This window comes from Mobula birostris, chromosome 6 (genome assembly GCF_030028105.1).
Source record: "Mobula birostris isolate sMobBir1 chromosome 6, sMobBir1.hap1, whole genome shotgun sequence".
Taxonomy (NCBI): domain Eukaryota; kingdom Metazoa; phylum Chordata; class Chondrichthyes; order Myliobatiformes; family Myliobatidae; genus Mobula; species Mobula birostris.
In genome coordinates this window covers 49,059,431-49,081,317 of record NC_092375.1, presented here as the reverse complement: position 1 = coordinate 49,081,317, position 21,887 = coordinate 49,059,431, and the positions used below count along the sequence as shown (strand labels likewise).

The following is a 21,887-nucleotide window of genomic DNA, read 5'->3' as shown; positions in this document are numbered from 1 at the left end:
GATATTTAATTCATCCTTAGCAACAGTGGAGGTACCAGAGAGTTGAAGGATAGCCAATATTATTCTGCTGTATAAGAAAAGTTTTAAACATAAACCAGGAAATGTTGGGCCAGTGAGCCTGACATCAGTTGTAGGGAAGTTATTGGAAGGTATTCCCAGGGACTGGATATATAAAATTTGGATAGACATGGAATGATTAAGAATAGTCAGCAAAGCTTTGTGTGTGGTAGATAAAGTCTAATCAATCTTATACAGTTTTGAGGAAGTTATCAGGAAAGTGGATGAAGGCAATGAAGTGGATGTTATCCACATGGACTTTAGCAAGGCATTTGACAAGGTCCCACATAGGAGGTTGGTCAAGGTTTAGTTGCTCAGCATTCAAGATGAGTTAGTAAATTGGACTAGACATTGGCTTTGTGGGATAAGCTAGAGAGTGGTAGTAGATGATTGCCTCTCTGACTGGAGGCATGTGACTAGTGTTGTGCAACAGTGATCGGTGCAGGGCCCTTTGTTGCTTGTAATCTATAATCGATGAACTGGATGATAATGTGGTCAACTATTTCAGTAAATTTGCAGATGACACCAAGATTGGGGTTGTCGTGCACAGTGAGAAATACTATCATGGGTTGCAGAGGGATCTGCACCAGCTGGAAAAATGGGCTGAAAATGGCAAATGGAATTTAATGCACACAAGTGCGAGGTTTTGCACTTCTGTAGGACCAACTAGGGGAGGTCTTACACAGTGAATGGTAGGGCACTGAGGAGTGTGGTAGAACAAAGGGATCTGGGAATAAAGGTATTAATTCGTTGAAAAGGGCATCACAGGTAAATAGGGTCGTAAAGAAAGCTTTTGGCACATTGGCCTTCATAAATCAACGTATTGAGTAAAGGAGATGGGATGTTATGTTGAAGTTGCATAAGACGCTGATGCCTAATTTGGGGTATTGTGTGTAGTTCTGGTCATCTCCCTACAAGAAAGATGCAAACAGGTTGAAAGGGTACAGAGAAAATTTACAAGGATGCTACTGGGTCTGGAGGATGCAAGTCATAAGGAAAGATTGAATAGGTTAGGACTGTATCCCTTAGAATGTAGAAGATTGACAGGAGATTTGATAGAGGTATACAAAATTATGAGGGGCATAGACAGGGTTAATGCAAGCAGGCTTTTTTCACTGAGGTTGGGTGGGACTACTACTACCCGAGGTCACTGGTTAAGGGTGAAAGGTGAGAAGTTTAAGGGAAATACGAGGGGAGACTTCCTCATTCAGAGAGTTGAGAATGTGGAATGAGCTGCCAGCACAAGTGCTGCATGTGAGCAGAATTCAGATAGGCACATGGAAGTAGAGATATGGAGGGCTATGGCCTTGGTGCAGGTCGATGGGAACATGCAGTCTAAATGGTTGCTGCATGGACTAGATGGGCCAAAGGCCCTGTTTCTGTGCTGTACTTCTCTATGACCCGGGCTCTAAATTCCTTCAAACAACCTTTAGGGAAAAGTAGCCATCACTGGTAATTTCAGCCAAATAGCAATTCACATTACTACATGCAACAAATCAAAATTTTATGCTTTACTTCCTCAGCTTCATAATTTGCACTGTGAGATAGCAAACACTAGCTTAAGTCAGGCCAAAGCTATTGAGAATCCACAACAAATAACTTACAACTATATCAAGCTGCAATCAAAATCAGCAGAGTTTCTACAACACAAGCTCCACACATATTTACACTCATATACAAAGCTTGCAACAAGGGAGAAATTGACCCTGGCTTGAAATCATACCAAACCATTTTTCCACTCATATGTTGGCTTTTGTAATACAGTATAGATATCTTATATACAAGAATTACAAGTCTTTTTGAGAAATAGTGTTGCTTTTGAGAAAACTTACTCAGTTTCTTCTTTATGGCTCAACTCAGTGTTTGTTTTTAAAACACAACCAGAACAACATCACAAAGGCAATCAACTTACCTTCACGTCTCGATGAATGATATTATTGTCATGACAATAGCGTAGTGCTTCTAGTATCTGTCGCATGTAGTGACTACAAATACAAAAATAGATTAGAATAATACTTTAGTTAAGCTGTGAATTCAAAACAAGCTGTGACTTTAAAACAAATTTCACAATTATGAAAGCTTACTTGAATATATCTGCAAAATTATACATACCAGTATCCTGAGGGAAGATTGACAGGAAACACATTTCAATGTTATTCCTCTACTCATGGGTCTGTGCATCTAATGTATGGTTAGTGACAGTGCCAGAATTTTTCTATCACTATGGTAAACATCTGGTCTCCATGCAGAGAAAATTATATCCCGAGTTTTTGTTATTCTGTGTCATAAGTGTGATTACTCCAATTTAGCGTACCATGCCCAAACACAATAACCACGAGGATACACCGCAATGAAAAACTTAAATGAATGTATGCGCAAATCGATATTGTGTTTTAAGTATAAATCTAGAGACAAAACAAGTGCAGTAAAGCTTATTGCAGTAATTTGTTAAATGCCAACTATTACAAGATTTGCGGTATGTTTCATTTATACTAGCAACAGTAATTACGTCATTAAATATGACAAACATTAAGATTACCATACAATGATCTCAATATCTTGTGCCGAAGAAAATGCTAACAACCCTACCCCATGAAAAATTACGTACACCAAGAGTAATTTCCTATGTTAAACCCAGACAGAATTCTGCGGTCTACTTTTCCCAGGGAGCAATCGACTATGCCATTTACTAACAACTTACCTAAAACTTTCACTAATAAATTGATCTTAATTCTTACCAAGGTCAGTTATGTAGATGAATATCTCTTACTCTATGTAGTGCCATAGTCTTACACGAATAGGTAAGATTTTCTTCTAGATCAAGGGTTCCCAATCTGGAGTCCACAGACTCATTTAATGGTATTGGTCCATGGCATAAAAAAATGTTGGGAACCCTGTTCTAGGTTTTTAAACTGAAAATACTTGAGCACTGTTATCTTGAACCCCAGAATTAACACTTCGCCTTTTGCAAAACGTATCTTGTAAAATGCATCTCTCCAAAAGTAAGTAAATCTTACTTCAATTCAAACAGTTTAAAAATATTCCACACATCAAGACAAGAGCAAGTAAACTCTGAATGCAAAACATTTTGGCAGACCAAATACACACGGCTCAAAACATTAAATATCTTAAAGTCAAATAAATGAGTTAATTTTATTCTGCTAACCCCATAAGAATTTTGTCCATGATTATAAAACTCTGGTTAGGCCACATTTGAGTATTGCATTTAATTTTTGATATCCCTTTATTAAAAGGATGTGAAGGTTTTGGAAAGGTTGCAAAAGAGCTTTACCAGGATGCTGCCTGAATTGGATGATGTGCTAAAAGGAGATGTTGAGCAAACCTGGACTGATTCTCTGGAGTGGTGAAGGCTGAGAGGAGACCTGATAGAAGTTCACAAAATTATGGGAAGCAGAGTAGATAAAGATTTTTTTCTACAACATGGTAGAAATAACCGTGTACTTAAGATGAGAGGGAGCAAGTGCAAAGGAGGCGAGCACAGCATTGTTTTTAAAAACAAAGTGGTGGGTGCCTGGAATGTACTGCCAGGGGGTGATATTAGAGGCAAATTCAATAGATTTTCTCAAGGCTTTGATTGGCACATGAATACCCAAAAAATACAGGGATATTGGCATTGTGTAGTCAAAAGGGATTAGTCTGGGTAGGCATTTAATTACTATATAATTAGTTCAACACATCCTGGGCTAAAGGACCTGTTCCTGTGCTGTAATGTCCTCTGTTCCAATGTGATGGATATTCGTGTCCTGGGCCAGGAGGCCATTTCATTTTTTTTTGCAAAACTCAACTTTCTGAACAAGGCAGCTGTCAGGTTATACAGATGCAAGTTAAACTTCAAACTATATCCTTTGTTTAGCTTCTGGTCGTAAATGGGAGTCAATCTTCAGTTGTTATAATATAAATGGCAAGCAGTCTGAAGTTAAAAATGCTGCTTTGCAAACAAGCTCTGTCAATAGCAGACTTGCTGGCATAGCACCCGTCTTATATTTTAAGCACGAAGTCTTATTGCTGAAGAGGTGCAGTATAAGACAATGGGTCATTTAATTTATGTTGTTTCGAAACAGACAATACAAGTTAAAGTACTTATTCAGGGAAGCTTGCAGACCAGATAGAGACAATCACTAGCCACATCAATAACTGATCGATTAATAAAATTGGAAGGTGTATGTACTAAGGGAATTCAGCTGAATAGCATCAATGGGGGGTACCTAGGAACTGCAACTCGAAGAAGCTTTTAGAGTGCTTGTGCAAAAAGGATATCTGAGGAAATATCGTATATGTATGAAGTCACCCAAGTGGCAAAGAAACGGTATAAATGTAGAAATATAGAAAACCTACAGCACAATACAGGCCCTTCGGCCCACAAAGCTGTGCCGAACATGTCCTACCTAAGAAATTACCTAGGGTTACACATAGCCCTCTATTTTTCTGAGCTCCATGTACCTGTCCAGGAGTCTTTTAAAAGACCCTATCGTATCCGCCTCCACCACTGTCACTGGCAGCCCATTCCATACACTCACCACTCTCTGCGTAAAAAACTCACCCCTGATATCTCCTCTGTACCTGCTTCCAAAACTGTGCCCTCTTGTGCTAGCCATTTCAGGCCTGGGAAAAAGCCTCTGACTCTCCACATGATCATCATCTTATACACCTCAATCAGGTCACCTCTCATCCGTCGCTCCAAGGAAAAAAGGCCGAGTTCACTCAACCTGTTCTCATAAGACATGCTCCCCAATCCAGGCAACATCTTTGTAAATCTCCTCTGCACCCTTTCTATGGTTTCCACATCCTTCCTATAGTGAAGCGACCAGAAATGAGCACAGTACTCCAAGTGGGGTCTGACCAAGGTCCTATATAGCTGCAACGTTACCTCTTGGCTCCTAAACTCAATCCCACGATTGATGAAGGCCAATGCACTGCATGCTTTCTTAACCACAGAGTCAACTTGCACAGGAGCCTTGAGTGTCCAATGGACTCAGACTCCAAGACCCTCTGATCCTCCACACTGCCAAGAATCTTACCATTAATACTATTGCAAGGGGTTTCTTCTTTTACGTTATTGTGTAGGCTAATTAAAATGACTTCTTTGTTATGTTAACTGCTGAGAAAGTTTTCTCGCTAGCAGCTTGTTTGGATTATATTATTGATAAGAGAGAAAATGAACCAATTGTGATAGATGTTATTCTTTCTAGTGTGTCTGTAAGCTATTGTGATGCATGGGTTTTTGGGGAGAAGGCGCGATGGAGACAGAGAGAGCGGACGGGATGCTGTGAGTGGGCCGATGAGGCGGACCCGAGCTGGAGTCCGAGGTCCAGGGTCTTCGGCGAGGAGAGGAGATGAAGACAGGCTTGTGTGGAGCGTCTGGTCGACCACCATGGTTGGTCCCAGGCGGCAGGTCGAGGTGGTCAGGGGGGATCGAATGGGGGAGAGAGGATCATTACTAGAGCTCCAACTGCTTGTGCACGAAGAGATTGAACTTTGATAAGTTTGGCACCTTTTATTTTCCTTTTATATTTTATCTCTATTAATTATATAGTTCCAGTAATATCTATAAACTGTAATCAATTAATCGTATATGGTGTTTTGTCTGTTATTTGGTGGGGTGGGGTACAATCACACAGCATCCACACAAACTTAATTACCCAGTTTGGCGGTGTCAAGGGCTGCTTTCCCTAGACAGCGAGTTGAGCAAGCCTGAGGCTTATTGGGGGCTACACTATATTCTGTCATCATATCTGTGCTACCAAAATGAACCACCTCACACTTATCTGGGTTGAATGCAGATTCAGTTCAGGCTTATTAGGGATGGTAAAGAACATCAGGAAGCGTGAAAGAAACACGGGGTGATCCGGAGTCCATTCCTCTGCCTTCAATTTCTGCAACGGACGACTGGTTCATCTGCATTGATAGCATGTCTTTTTAGCTTGTAGGAATGGAACCTGTAGTTTGTAATTCTTCTATAATTTAGGAGGCCTGAGTTTTAAATGTGTTTTAAGAATGTAGTTTGGATTTAAATATGTATCACTGAAAACAAATGAACTGTTTTAAACTAACACAGTTCTAACACAATCCTACCCACGTCCTGATGAAGGGTCTTAGCTCAAAACATCAACTGTTTACTCCTTTCCATAGATACTGCCTGGCCTGTTGAGCTCCTTCAGCACTTGGTGTGTATTGCTTTGGATTTTCAGCATCTGCAAATATTCTCTTGATGGTGTTTTAAACTACTTCATTAGTTGGAAGTAGCTTCTCCTTGGCAAGGAGGAGGGACCCACCACTCAAATTGTGGGTATTGTCAGCTTAACTTGTTATGGAGAATACACAAGGAAGTGAACCAGCTTGTGAAGGTTGGGTAGTTACAGCACAACCTCCCTTTACTGAAGGTACCCATAGTTATCGATATCAGATAGGGCATAAGTTCTTAGTTTGAGTTTAGAACTTTGTGGTTAGCAAATCCAATAGCATCACACCAAATACCTGTAGAGGGGCAATCTAAAAAAATGTTAAGTATCTTTGAAACACTGAATGAACAGCATGTTCCCCATGTGTTCTTGCTTGATCAAAGTGCAAAGAACAAGTTAATTTAGTAAAATTTTTGCACTTCTCTGATGGCAACAACATCTACTACAGGGTGACATCTGATAATAAACTTTACTTTGACATACTTTAAAAATGCATGTTGTTTTATTCATCAATGGAATTTAAATTATTAAAACTAATTGTTATAATACTGGACTGAAGCTTTCATGGTCTCAAAATTCTAGGAAACAGGTTTTTTCCAACCATTCTTCTCTAATCTACAGAAGAGACAAAACAGACAAGGGCATGAATCCAGATTGGAATCAATATGCAGACTGTCCTAGATACAGACCGCTCAACTGAGTGGCTAACTACTTTTATTTCTGTGATCTAAATTCATGAACACATTTATACAATAATTTTGAGTCTGTTTTATCTTAGACAAACGAAATATACCTGCACATATCTCCAAGAAACCAAGTAGATGAGAAATCCAACAATACAGGAGATAAAGCCGACTTAAGAAATGAATATTAGCTTAATCATCCATTACTAAACAAACAGTTAATATTGGGTACTTTGAGAGCTTCAGGTTCTCAACTATTTTTTCTTTTAAGATGATTTTAGCATTCGCATTACAATGACATTCAGTGTTGAATTGAAATCCATGAAGCATCAGTCACATAGCAACACTTTCTAGTGTGCCTGGAAACTATGCTTTACAACTTGGATTTCCTCCCATGACTCAGGATATCTTATAACAACTGGCTTTAACTGTGAAATTTATTAAGTAGTAAAGTAAGCAACAATCACAATATGATTTATTTTTCCAGGAATTTATCACAGCAGAAACCAACAATTTTCATTCTCAAGCTATAATAATCAGTCTCACGCAATACTACACTAATTTTCTTCCTTCCACGCCATCAATTAAAATGATATGTTTCAACAAACCCCGGGATATCAAACAGATGTATGAAAACTCCAGTAAGGCCAATTAAAAAAATACTTACCAATAAATACAATCAACTGTGACTGGAGCAATATTACAGATTTGTCTGAAAAATTTTCACAAGGTCTATTTGTCCCCTTTCACAGAATCAAAATGTGTAGAGTTAGTTGTTAATTTAGGCAATACAGAATGTTATGTCTAACCAGCAATTAAATATTTCAAATCTTTACTCCTTTGTTTTGAAGTACAGAATGAAACTGGCATGAAGAACTCCAAGGAATAAAATCTTTGTAGATATAACTGAAAATGATCAAAGATTTGCAGCTTGCTTATGTCAGGGGTCGACTTGGAACATCGTGATTTACAATGAACATATGAGCAGATGGCCTTTAATTACATTTTGGAAATTTTCAGCACTGGGTCAATGAGAAGTGCAAACCTGTATGAAGCAACTACTCTTCACAAGCATTAACTAATGGTAAAGTACTAGGGTGTGTAATGGAACAGAGGAACTGAGTACAAGTGCATCATTGAAAGCCATGTCACAGGTAGACTGGGTGGTGAAAAATACATTTTGCATGCTAGTCAGTCAGGGTATAGAGTACAGAAGTTAGGACATTATGTTGCAGCTACACAAGTTGTTAGTGAGGGCATATTTGGAGTACTGTGTACAGTTTTAGACCGTTTTAAGAAACAAGTAGTTAAACTAGACCATAACCATAAGACGCAGGAGTAGAATTAGGACGTTTGGCCCATGAATCTGCTCCGCCATTCAATCATGGCTGATCATTTTTCCCCCTCCTCAGCCCCACTCCCCAGCCTTCTTCCCATATCCTTCAATGCCATGCCAATCAAGAAACATTCAAGCTCTGCCTTAAGTACACCCAATGACCAGGCCTCCACAGCTGCCTGTGGTAACAAATTCCACAAATTCACTACCCTCTGGATAAAGAAATTTCTCTACATATCTGTTTTAAATGGACGCCCCTTCTGTCTTGAGGTTGTGCCCTCTTGTCCTAGAGCCCCCCACCATGGGAAACATCCTTTCCACATCTACTCTGTCTAAACATTTGAAAGGTTTCAATTAAACCTCCCCTCATCCTTCTAAATTCCAATGAGTACAGACTCAGAACTATCAAACGTTCCTCATATAACAACACTTTAATTCCTGGATTCATCCTTGTGAATCTCCTTTGAACCCTCTCCAATGCCAGCACATCTTTTCTTAGATGAGGAGCTCAAAACTGTTTACAATACTGCAGGCGAGGCCTAACCAGTGCCTTATAAAGCCTTAGCATCACATCCCTGCTCTTATATTCTAGACGTCTTGAAATGAATGCTAATATTATTTGCCTTCCTCACCACCGACTCAACCTCCAAGTTAACCTTTAGGGTGTCCTGCACAAGGACTTCCAAGTCCCACTGCATCTCAGATTTTTGTCCCTTTTAGAAAATAGCTTGTACATTTATTTCTTCTACCAAAGTGCATGATCACGCATTTTCCTACATTGTATTTCATTTTTCACTCTACTGCCCAGTGTCCCAATCTGTTCAAGTCCTCCTGCTGCTTACCCGTTTCCTCAACACTACCCGCCCCTCCACCAATCTTCATATCATCATCTGCAAACTTGGCAACAAAAGCATCTATTCCATCATCTAAATCATTGATATACAGCATAAAAAGAAATGACCCCAACACCGACCCCTGTGGAACACCACTAGTCACTGGCGACCAACCAGAAAAGGATCCTTTTATACCCACTCGCTGCCTTTAATCCCTCTCCAACAGCTCTAACAAACCTGCCTGCGAGAATATTGATTCCCCTTGGGTTCAAGTGCAACCTGCCACTTTTGAACAGGTCAAATCTCCCCCAGAAGAGATCCCAAATCATCCAAGAACCTGGAGCCCTGGCCTCTGCGACACATTAACTTACCATATAATCCTATTTCTGCCTTCACTGGCGTGTGGCACAGATAGCAATCCAGAAATTACTATCCGGGAGGTCCTGTTTTTCAGCATTCTAGCTAGCTCCCCAAATTCTTTTTTCAGGACCTCTTTGCTTTTCCTTCCTATGTCATTTGCACCAATATGTACCAAGACATCTGGCTGCCAAACTAGAAAGAAAGAATACATTAGGCATTTAAATCAAGTGATCCTGCCCTTAACAAGAAATTGAGGTATGACCTCTGTAAAGCTATCACAGATGCCAAAAGACAATACCAGTCCAAAATAGAGTCCTAGATCTGCGGTCAGCTGTGCTAGAGCTTATAGGCTAGAAAAGACTAAGTTAAGTATCATCACTGACAACAACACATCCTTTCCTGATCAGCATAACACACAAAAGAAAATCTACAGATGCTGGAAATCCAAGCAACACACACAGAATGCTGGAGGATCTCAGCTGATCAGGCAGCATCTATGAAAAATTATACAGTCGATGTTTCGGCCGAGACCCTTCAGCAGGTCTTGTTGAGCTCCTCCAGCATTTCGTGTGTAATAACACACTCAATGCACACTTTGAACAGAAGATTGGCATGTTAACACCCACTACAATATCTTCCAATGCAACTGAACCACCAGTCACCTCTGGGATGCAAGATCAGACCTCTGGAATGTGAACCCGCAGAAAGAATCTGGCCCAGATGGTGACTCTGGTTGTGCCCTCAGATCAGCTGCAGGGGTATTTGCAAACATTTTTAACTTCTCCCTGCAAGAACCTGAGGTTTCTACCTGCTTTAAGACAACTACTATCATCCTGGTACCCAAGAAAAAAAAAAGCAATGAGCTTTAATGCTTACCGCCCAGTGGCTCTGGCATCCACTATCATGAAGGTGCTTTGAGAAGCTGATCATGGCATGCATTAACTCAACCTCCCAAACAACCTCAACCCACTGCAATTTGCCTACTGCAGAACAACACTGCTCTCAATATTGGTGCTCCAGAAAGTTGCATCCCCAGACCCCTACTCTGCTCACTATACACTTATGACTACGTGGTCAGATCCTGTTCTAATGCCATCTACAAGTTTTCAGATTATACCACCACAGATGACCGTATCTCAAATAACAATGAGTCGGAGTACAGAAAGGAGATAGAGAGCTTTGTAACATGATGCCAAGACAACAATCTTTCCCTCAATGTCTGCAAAACAAAAGAGCTGATCAATGACTTCAGGAAGGGCATGTGCTCCTGTCTACATCAATGGTGCTGAATTTGAGACGGTTGAGAGCTTCAATTTCTTAGGTGTTAACGTCACCAATAGTCTGTCCTCGTCCTACCTGCTGAGAACTTGGCCAAGAAAGCGTACCACACCTCTACTTCTTCAGGAGCTTAAGGAAATTTGGCATGTCCCTATCAACCCTTACCAATTTTTAATTGACACACCACAGAAAGCATCTTACTTGGATGCATCACAGCTATATAGCTGGTCAGATCCCACTTGCAGTACTATGCTCAGTTCTGGTCACCATGCTACAGGAAGGAGACGTGGAAACTATAGAAAGGGTGCAGAGGAGATTTACAAGGATGTTGCCTGGATTGGGGAGCATGCCTTATGAGAATAGGTTGTGTAAACTTGGTCTTTTCTCCTTGGAGCAATGGAGGATGAGAGATGACCTCATCGAGAGGTATAAGATGATGAGAGGCATTGATTGCATGGATAGTCAGAGGCTTTTTCCCTAGGGCTGAAGTGGTTAGCACGAGAGGGCACAGTTTTAATGTACTTGGAAGAAGGTACAAAGGAGATGTCAGGGGTAAGTTGCTGTTTTCTTTAAAAAAAAACACGCAGAGAGTGGTGAGTGCGTGGAATAGGCTGCCGGCGATGGTGGTGGAGGCAGATACAACAGGGTCTTTTAAGAGATTCCTGGATAGGTAGATGGAGCTTAGAAAAATAGAGGGCTACAGGTAATGCTAGGTAATTTCTAAAGTACGTACATGTTCGGCACAGCATTATGGGCCAAAGGGCCTGTATTATGCTGTAGGTTTTCTATGTTTCGATATGCTTCTAGATGTCATATGCTCTCCATCAAGTCACCTCAAATTCTCCTTCACTCCAAAGTATTAGCTTGCTCAACCCTTCCTTATAAAACAAGCTCTTATCCGGACAAATTCCTGATATATCTCCTCTACACACTCTCTAAACCTTCCACATCCTTCCCAATGTGGTCATCAGAACTGAACACAATACTCTAAGTGTGATCTAACCGGAGTTTTATACAGCTGCAATATTACTTCGTGACTCTTGAACTCAACCCCCCACCCCCACTAATGAACACACAAAGTTTCTTAACCACCCTATTAACTTCAGCAGCAACTCTGAATGTGGACTCCAAGATTCCTCTGTTCCTCCACACTGCTAAAAATCCTGCCATTAACCTCGTACTCAAAGGTTCATTATCAAAGAAGTTTTAATGTTTTGTTTTACAACACTGAATCAAAGCGGATTTACTTTGGCTTTTTTGACACTGAAAAATGCTCCCTTTTTTCTCTTGACCAGATGTTCCACTTCTCTAGTCAACTACAGTTCCTTCACCCACCCTGCCTCAATGGGACAAACCTATCCAGAACCCTTTGCAAATGCTCTTGAAAACTCCAAATTTCCATTGTACAATTCCCAACATTTGTTCCCAATTAACACTCTCCCAAGTTCCTATCTAATAGCAATATAATATGCCTTCCCCAAATTAAGTATTTTCCCATGCTGTCTGTTCTTATCTCTGTCCAAGACTATGATAACAGTCAGTGAGTTATGATAACTGTCTCTGAAATGTTCAACCACCAAGAAATCAGTCATCCAACCATGTTTGCAAGACTTTTTCAAATTTTTACAGATGTACAATGCAGAGCATTCTGACTGGTTGCATCAGAGCCTCCTATGGAACCACCAATGCAGAGGATAGCAAATGGCGGTAGACTCAGCCAGTTTCATCACAGGCACAATCCTTTCCACCATTTTCAAGAGACGGTGCCATCATTAAAGACCCTCACATCTGGGATGTGACCCTTTGCATAACCACCACTGGAGAGGATGTACAGGAGCCCGAAAGCCCACACTCAATGTTTTAAGAACAGTATCTTCCCCTTCACCATCAGAATTCTAAATAGTCCATGAACCTACGATCACTACCTAGTTATTTGTCTTTTGCATTATTAATTTTTGTAACTTATTTTTATTTCTTGCACTGTGCTGCTGCTGCAAAACAAATTTTACAAAATGTCAGTGATAATAAAATCTTATTCTGATTTTAAAGGGTGCTGAAAGGCATGAGATTAAAAAAAAGTTTCTGAGCTACAGGGAAATTATAAAGGGGAATAAAATGGGACTTCTGCAACTATTGTGCCAGGAGCCAGGATGAAGCCAATGGTTCCCCAAGTCAGAACAAGTAAACCATGCTGACAAGTAAACCAACAACCACCCTAAATCAGCATGGTTTCTGTACAGGGAAATCTTGCCAGACATATCTGTTAGAGTTCTTCGAGAAATTAGCAGGCAAGGTGGACAAAGAGGCAGTGGATGTCATTTACTTGGATTTTCAGAAGGCATTTGATAAGGTGCCACACAAGGCTGCTTAGCAAGAAAAAAATCTTACAGCGTTACAGGAAAGATACTGGCATCGATAGCAGAATGGCTGACAGGCAGGAGGTAGTGAGTAGGAATAAAAGGGGCCTTTTCTGGTTGGCTGCTGGTGACTAGTGGTGTTCCTTAGAGGTCAGTATTGGGACTGCTGCTATTCACATTGTTTATCAATGATTTAGATAATGGAATTGATGGCTTTGTGGCAGTTTGCGGATGATATGAAGATAGGTGGAGGGGTAGGTAGAGCTCAGTAAGCAATATGCTTGCAGCAGCACTTAAGACAAATTGGAAGAATGGGTAAAAAAGTGGCAGATGGAATACAGTGCACTTTTGTAAAAGGAACAATAGTGTGGACTTTTATCTAAATGGAGAAAAGGTTCAAACATCAGAGGTGCAGAGAGACTTGGGAGTCCTCATGCAAGACTCCCAGAAGGTTAATTTACAGGTTGAGTCTGTGGTAAAGAAGGTAAATGCAATGTTAACATTTATTTTAAGGGGAATAGAATATAAAACCAAGGAGATAATGCTGAGCCTTTATAAGACTGGCCGCACTTGGAGTATTGTCAACAGCTTTGGGCCCCATATCTCAGAAAGGATGCATGTCATTAGAGAGTCCAGAGGAAGTTCACGAGGATTATTCCGGGAATGAAGGGGTTAAGGGGTTAACAAATCAGGAACTTCTGGCGGTTTCGGGCCTGTACTCACTGTAATTTAGAAGAATGCCGGGGTGGGGAGGGTGGGGGGCGGGGTCTCATTGAGGACTACCGAATGTTGAAAGTCCTAGATAGGATGTGGAGAGGATATTTCTTATGGTGAGAGTATCGAGAACTAGAGGGCACAGCCTCAAAATTTGAGGGGCGACCCTTCAGTACAGAGTTCTAAACAGAGGAACACACATCAAAGTTGCTGGTGAACGCAGCAGGCCAGGCAGCATCTCTAGGAAGAGGTACAGTCGACGTTTCGGGCCGAGACCCCTTGTCAGGACTCGGCCCGAAACATCGACTGCACCTCTTCCTAGAGATGCTGCTTCGCCTGCTGTGTTCACCAGCAACTTTGATGTGTGTTGCTTGAATTTCCAGCATCTGCAGAATTCCTCTTGTTTGCGTTTCTAAACAGAGGAATTTTTTTTTAGCTAGAAAGTAGTAAATCTGTGGAATGCTCTGCCACAGACTGCGGTGGAGGCCCTGTGTAGCATATTTAAGGTGGAAGTTGATCGTTTCCTGATCAGTCAGGGCATCAAAGGATATAGTGAGAAGGCAGGTGTATGGGATTGAATGGGATCCAGGATCAGCCATGATGCATGTCAGAGCAGATTCGATGGGCTGAATGGCCTAATTCTGCTCTTATGTCTTATGATCTAAGTAATACTACTTTGATGCCTTACAAAATAAAAAAGCTACGCATTTTAACAAATTATACTCCTAATTGTGAATTTTCTTTCTTTCCCCGTCTCGAAATACCATTTATCAATTTTCTATCCTTCTAGCAGACACTTTACCATGAAAAGTCCTGAAGATTTCCACTTTTTGCATCGTTTTAATAAAAGGATGAGATATTCTTAGGATGCCAACATGTTGCTAAACATCTAACTGAATACAGAGGTTTGCTAGTTTTGATAGAGCAATAAATGAAAAGTGATGCACGTCCAGGTGAAGATGATACGTAATCCAGCGGAGAAGTCAGAAGTGATACTACTTCAATGCACACGCTGTTCTTTCCTCATAAGCAGTGAAAACGCTGCCAAAGAAGCACTGTCATTTCTGCAATGCTTCATTTCTGTAGAACATATTATAGCCGCAATATAATAACAGAGGAGTGGAGCATGTAGAATTTTAATCTTGTGGATGGAGTACTGATCAAATTGATTGTTTCCCAAAGATGCTCAATCATGACCAAAGCTACATACATCTAGCAAGAGTATGCCATCACACTCCTGTCTTTGATGGTGGTAGAATTGCTTTGGGATGATACCACTTCCACAGAATGCTTACTGATTAACTTGCTCTAATAATCAAACCATTTGTACACTTGCTCAGTTCATTTTCTGTATCCCAATAATCTATTGGCAATGGGAAATTGGTCAATACTTTTTTCTGTTCAAGTGATATCTGAAAAAGTACAAGTTTCTTGGTCATAGCTGAAACTATTAATGACCAGATGGACTTTATGAAAACACACAAAAACAAGAACCATCAGAGGAAATAGATTTGGGTGGCATGGACCTGGCTAAGATTACAACAAAGAAGTCAATAAAAATATGAAATTATGAACAGTTTAAGCTTTAAGGATGCCAACTGCTAGTACCATTGTTTGCTGAAAACTGTCGTATTCATGTACAGATAGAGGGTTATAGATGAATAGCAGTCAGTGCTGGACTACCTATAAACAGCTAAGTTTTTGTTAAACTGCTGTTTACAAATACAAGGGTCCTTTAGAGAGCTATAGTCACATTTTGAAATGCCAAGGCGAACTGGGTTCAGCAGCCAATGCACAAAGTCAGGGGTGTTGAAGGTTACTGGAGTAGGACAGAGAGGATTAAGGAGATTTTCCAAAGTGGTTGTATTCTAACACTAAATTCAAATACAAGAATCAGATACAGGAGTAGGGCTTTTGGTTGTTCCTAATAATAGACAAACACAAAAATTACTTAAATTACAATCACACTTGTAATCATTTCAAAAATCAAAGATCTTAAAATTAAATATCTTTAGAAATTGAAATTTGCTTGGGAAAATGTTCAGACAAGCTGACAGTTATAGTGTGCCACAGCTAAAATCAAAAATTGTCTGAACAATATAGCAATTCTAATACACATTAAACATAAAATAATAGCCCAAAATCACAAAAATGTTTGTACTATGGAATGAAACCAAATCCATACCCAGCTCCATAATCTAGCTGGTCCTGTCCCCAACTCTCTTCACACAACTCTACAATTTCACTCATTTCAGATACCCATCAAACTGTTGTACAAAGCAATTTTATCTGCCTTTATCAATATTCCTTGAAGTACATTCCAAACACTAATCACTCATAAGACCACAAGGTATAGACCGTACGACATCACTCCATCATGAAAAAGAAAACTCATTGTGTCACTTTTGTTCCTAATTCCATCACTTCCATTCTACGTCCCCGAGTTCTTGATCCATCCATCAATGCCAGGTTTTCTCAAGTTGCCCAATCTATGCTCTTTGTGATGCTACACATCCCCATTGGATTTCCTCACTACCTTCAATCTATTTACATTACTCAAGTCCCTCAATCCTGGAACTATTTTGGTAAACCTTTTCCTGCATTCTAACATTTTTACATCTTTTCTAAAGTATGGGGCCAGGAATTAAACAATACTCCAACTTTGTCTGAGTCTATTCAACACAGAATTTTCACAATCCTCTTGTTACAATGGTCTTAACATCTCTTTATAGAACTCTGGATCCTGCAGCTTTAGTTTTTAAACCAAAAACTACCTTTCAATGACAGATGTCATCAAGTGGAAAGATTTTATTCCAAAAACAGAACAAGTTTGAATTCTAGATCTAGTTGAAAGTTTTGCTTCAATTTAATTAAGTTCAGACAGTATTAAAACACAGTCCAAGTATTTGCACATACCAGTTGACCCAATATTCTGCGTTTTCGGTTTTAAACATACAGGTACTTGTAACCTATATTTCTAAAATAAAATCTCAGGAAATAGTGAACGACTCAAGATTTAAATACCTTACAATGTTTAGACCAACAGCACCACCACCAAACAAGAATACAATTTTACAGAAGGAATCCATAGTTTCCTGTTTAAAAAAAAATGCCAGCTGCACCTATGCCGAGCTTATCCTACCTATGATAACTTGAGCTCCACAAATGGCTAGCATTTAAATTGCAATTTCAGTTTCAGAAACTATAAATCTCTTTAAATCAGAAGCAGTATAATACAGCATGATCAATTTTATTGATTTCAGCATTTGAAATCATAGTGGCCTGAGATGAAATGAAAAATAAATTAGAGGCTTATGTTAAATTAATTTTTTAAATCACTTTTTCACCTTCCAATAATAAACAAAGTGATTAATCTCATCTTTGGGTAAATTAATCAAGTAAATATGCAGTTAATCAATCGGATTTTAAAAGAATGTTTCAAACACTTTTGTTAGAAGTTATTTTCATTTTAAGGGTTTCATTAATAGTTTTTGAATGCTTCTATTTTTGACACTTAACTTTCTCAGCCAGAAGCCCTGGTTTAGCTGCCAAAGTTCCCCATCCAACTACACCCCCAGTAGTTCTGTACGCAGGGCTCATTCTGTGCCCCCACCTTCCTACATCTCACTTCACCCCCAAATTCATGGCACTGAAAATGACAAGCTTTGGGAAGGAAGCTCTTGCCTGAGATTGTTTTATGTTAAAGTACATGATTAAGATTCATGATCACGATTCAACGAATACACAAACCAACTTTAAAAAAAAACTACACTTTTGGGCTCAACTGGAAGTCAAAGAAATTTTAATATGGTTAAGTATCTGTACTTTTGTGCTTCAGAGTCTGGAGTCAGGTGTTTATTTTCACCCGATTCCAGATTCTGAACTTCAAAAGAACAAAATACTTAACTTACGCACTCTATTTCGACTATTTTTGTTAAATTTAAAAGCGCTGATCCAATACGTTATTATACACGAGACACCTTTTCTTGTGTTGATGGAGCTCATTTGTTCAGAGACCAATATGGATTAATTGCTTCCCCCTCCACCCTCTCTACTAGTTTTACTATAATATTCCTCCAGAAACTGTAGAATTAAAGTAAATATGACAAAAGTTGAGACCCTGAAGCCTTTAAAAAGGATGAAACTCAAATTTCAATGTTTTTATTTTATACCCATGCTAGAAACTACATCTCAATATCTTTCCTTTAGTGCTAAGTACAGCATAAATACAAACAAATTCTTTATCTTCCACCTGAAGGTGCTGCTTGTTAACTATATCACAAAGCCAAAATAATTCTAAGGACATTTTTGAATTGGTTATATTAAACTCAAGTTATACAGTTCTAATGCAGAATTAAAAGGAATGAAAGAAACTTAAAAGGGAGAGGGAAAGGATCAAAAATAAAAAAAACATTTTCGCAGGAAATGTTAACACAAGACTATCTTCAGATGTTAATGAATCTTTGTATATTTCTAGAAACTAGTTTACTTCAAAGTTAAATATTCACAACTTTCATCTCTACAGGCAAAGAATAAGTGTAAACATTGTATTTAGTCAATGGATATACAATAATTGATATTGAGTATATCATACTTATGTTGAATTACATATAGAGCTATCAGAAGCTGCTATTGAGGAAGTTGTGGTAAGGCAAAGGTTAAAATTATGTCCAGGCAGGGATAGCTTATGGACAGTGCACAGTCAGCCTAGGCAAGAAAGGTATTTGAAGAGCACAGCTTCCCTTTGCACAGAATGGGGTCAGAGCCATTTGGCAGACCAAACCAAGATTAGGATGCGAACAAACGATTCTGGGGTGACACTATTGGTCAGTTACTTAACTAATTCTGAAGTACATTGTCTTTAACATGTAGATTCTATTGGCTATTAACACCTGTATTATCGTAGTGTGATTGGTGATTGATTATGCAAATAAGGAACTTGAACATCCACAAGGTTACCAATTGTCAACATCTGATTTCAACTAGTCAATTTCTGGAAAAAATGGCATTGCTTTGTTCAGACCTTAGAACAGTTTGGTGAAAGGGGCTATGCTGCTCTCCTTGTGCACAAATAAATCGCGTGATTGCAGAACGACTACACTTTTTCAAAGTCCAGTTAATCAGCAGTGATACTAGAGAAGCTACTCCTTTATTGGAAATATATGTACCCATTGTGAATGACTAGAATTGATCTTCATGCATTGACATCTTTATAGGATGCCAGTTCACACTAAAGGGCAAAGCAAACAAAGTCAAAGTAAATTATCAAAGAACGTACATGCCACCATATACTATCTTGAGATTCATTTTCTTGAAGGCATTCACAAAAACATTGATATACAATGGAATTTACGAAAACCTATAAAGCCTGAGAAAAACCAATGTGTAAAAGAGAAATTGTGCAAATACAAAAATAAAATAAATACTGAGAACACGAGTTGCAGAATCCCTGAAAGTAAGTCTATAGGTTTTGTAATCAGTTCAGAGTTGTGAGTTAAGTTATCCACACTGGTTCAGGAACTTGATCATTGTAGGGTAATAATTAGTGAAGATGGCACTGCGATATATGTGACAGTTTGCAGACAGCTCACAAAACCACTGTTCTACTAGATATACTTCTTTTGAACTATGATTTGAGCCTATAATTTCCTTTTAAGAAATGTACTTTTGAACCATCTAAACAAACTAGCGATTTTATGATCTCTTGAAGGACTCGGAAATCTTGACTCTCAGGAGCATAGGCATGGCACCTTGAAATGGATGAAACTCACCCATCATCGCCAGAAGAGAGAGCGGAAGAGATGGCCGGGGTGAACTTCAAGCCAGATTGAAACATCGAAGACCGAGAGTGGAAAATGAACTGGTTTTCAGCTTCATTACTCTGTGCCAGCCAAGTTGCCCCACCTGTGCCCGTCCTGTCTGTCTGCATTTGACCCGTCTCCCTCTCTTCCTGCTACTACCATCGGGTGGGACACAGCAGGAGTCCTGGGTCCTATGCCATCAAGTCGAGGAGCAGCTGTTGCCTTGCAGCCTGGACTGGTTTCAACCGCCTCGGTGTTGAACTGATTCCACAGCCAGTGAACTCACTGTCAGGGACTCTGCAGTTCATGTTCTCAGCATTATTTCTTTATTTTTTATTATATTATTTGTATGCTTGTCCTCTTTTGCATGTTTGTCTATCTTTGTTTTGTGCGGTTCTTCATGGGTTCTACAATATTTCTTTGTTTTCCTGTGGGTGCCTGCAAGAAAATGAATCTTAAGGTTGTATATGATATACATACATTGATAACAAATGCACTTTGAACTTTCAATCTGGTGGTGTAGGACCCAAGGCTACTGAATCTCCTGACCACTGATAGCACTGAGAAGACAGCATGTCCTAGATGGTAGGGGAGGGCCCTTGATGATGGATGCTGCTTTCTTGTGGCAGCATTCCATGTAAATGTGCTCAAATGAGGGAGGGCTTCGCCTGTGATGGACCAGGCTATATCCACCACTCTCTGCAGACTTTTCCATTCCTGGGCTTTGGTGTTTCCATTTCAGGACGTGATGCAACTTGTTAGGATACTCTCCACCGTGCATCCACAGAAGTTTTTGTGAATGTTCAGATGACATGCTGAATCTATGCAAACTTCTAAGGAAGTACATGCACTTTTGTGTCTTTGTGATGGCACTTGCGTGGCTTTGTGATGGCACTTACATACTGTCACAATGTTACAGATTCTGACACTTATGCTTAAGCAACTAACAAGAGCTTCATGAAAATTTTTATAAATCCCATTTCCATCTTCTTTTGTGGCTTTTCACACATCCTTCACCCTAATGGATTCCTGTGATTTATGTATTAATTTATGGAGAAGAATTCCAATGAGAGATGATTTTAAAAGGGACAAAAGGTGCAACTTTTTCCCACACAGTGTGGTGAGTTTTTGGAATGAGCTGCCAGAGGGAGTGGTTGAGGCAGGTAAAACAATAAGATTGGTACATGTAGGAGTAGGGCTTTGAGGGATATCAGCCAAACACAGGCATTGAGCCAAAGGCCCACATCCACATGGTAGTGCTCTACGATTCTATAACAATGTGAAGCAAATCCTGAGCTGGATTGTTTACATACACATTAATAATTTTTATGTTTATGGTGGCATAGAAAATCTTTCTTTACTTATGGGCTAGGAAAAAATGAATCTTATTTAGTTATACAACATATTAATGCACCAACATATTTTAATGGCAATGAGGCGAACCACAATTGGTCTCCAACGATGCAATAGCAATTTAATGATGAAGTAAATATAATAAGGTACATACCTGGCAACAGCTTCGCTATAAACAAAACCTGCATCTGCCCTTTTTACAATTTCAAAGCAGAGATCTGCACCATCCATACTATAATAAAACAAAGCACAAGTTTAATATCATATTTGAAACTAACACATCTTAACCGTTAACACGTTGAAAATAGCTCAAGTATGTCACACTATCCAGTATGCAGAATTAAAGGAATAATATTTTGTATATTTATGTGCAACTATTTTGTATTGCATTACCTTTTTTTTCCTAAAACACAGGAGGTACATGACAATGTTTTTCTGAAAATTATTCAATCAAATACTTTAAAATGATCTGCAAGTGCACAATTTAAGGCATCCGTTAGTCTTGTGAGACCATGGATCTGCGCCTGGAAAGTCTTCACTCTCCAGGGCACAGGCCTGGGCAAGGTTGTATGGAAGACCAGCAGTTGGTCCATGCTGCAAGTCTCCCCTCTCCACGACACCAATGTTGTCCAAGGGAAGGGCATTAGGACCCACACAGCTTGGCACCAGTGTCGTCGCAGAGCAATGTGTGATTAAGTGCCTTGCTCAAGGACACAACACATTCCCTCGGCTGGGGCTTGAACTCACAACCTTCAGGTGGCTAGTCCAATGCCTTAACCACTTGGCCACGTGCCCAATTGCACATAATTGCACAGGAGAATATAGGGGGTGCTGAAGGGGCACTAAAGTTAGATTAAAGTAAGATTAGTGAAGAAATGGCCACTAATTTGCCCCTGGTGTGCTTGATAGTCTGTT

General features: G+C 39.6%; 1 protein-coding gene across 5 annotated transcripts in view; it reads right to left on the bottom strand.

The window, feature by feature from the left end:
* caska (calcium/calmodulin-dependent serine protein kinase a) overlaps positions 1-21,887 on the bottom strand; it is a 410,842-nt gene that overhangs the window by 292,193 nt on the left and 96,762 nt on the right. For 4 of the 5 annotated variants that reach the window (XM_072260443.1, XM_072260444.1, XM_072260445.1 and 1 more), the window contains exons 4-5: positions 21,127-21,204; positions 1,970-2,042 (exon numbers count right to left, since the gene is read on the bottom strand). In XM_072260443.1, the coding sequence (XP_072116544.1) occupies positions 1,970-2,042; positions 21,127-21,204 (151 nt within the window). Of the gene's footprint in view, positions 1-1,969; positions 2,043-21,126; positions 21,205-21,887 lie in introns of those variants that run through there. The other variant, XM_072260448.1, reaches the window with a different exon arrangement.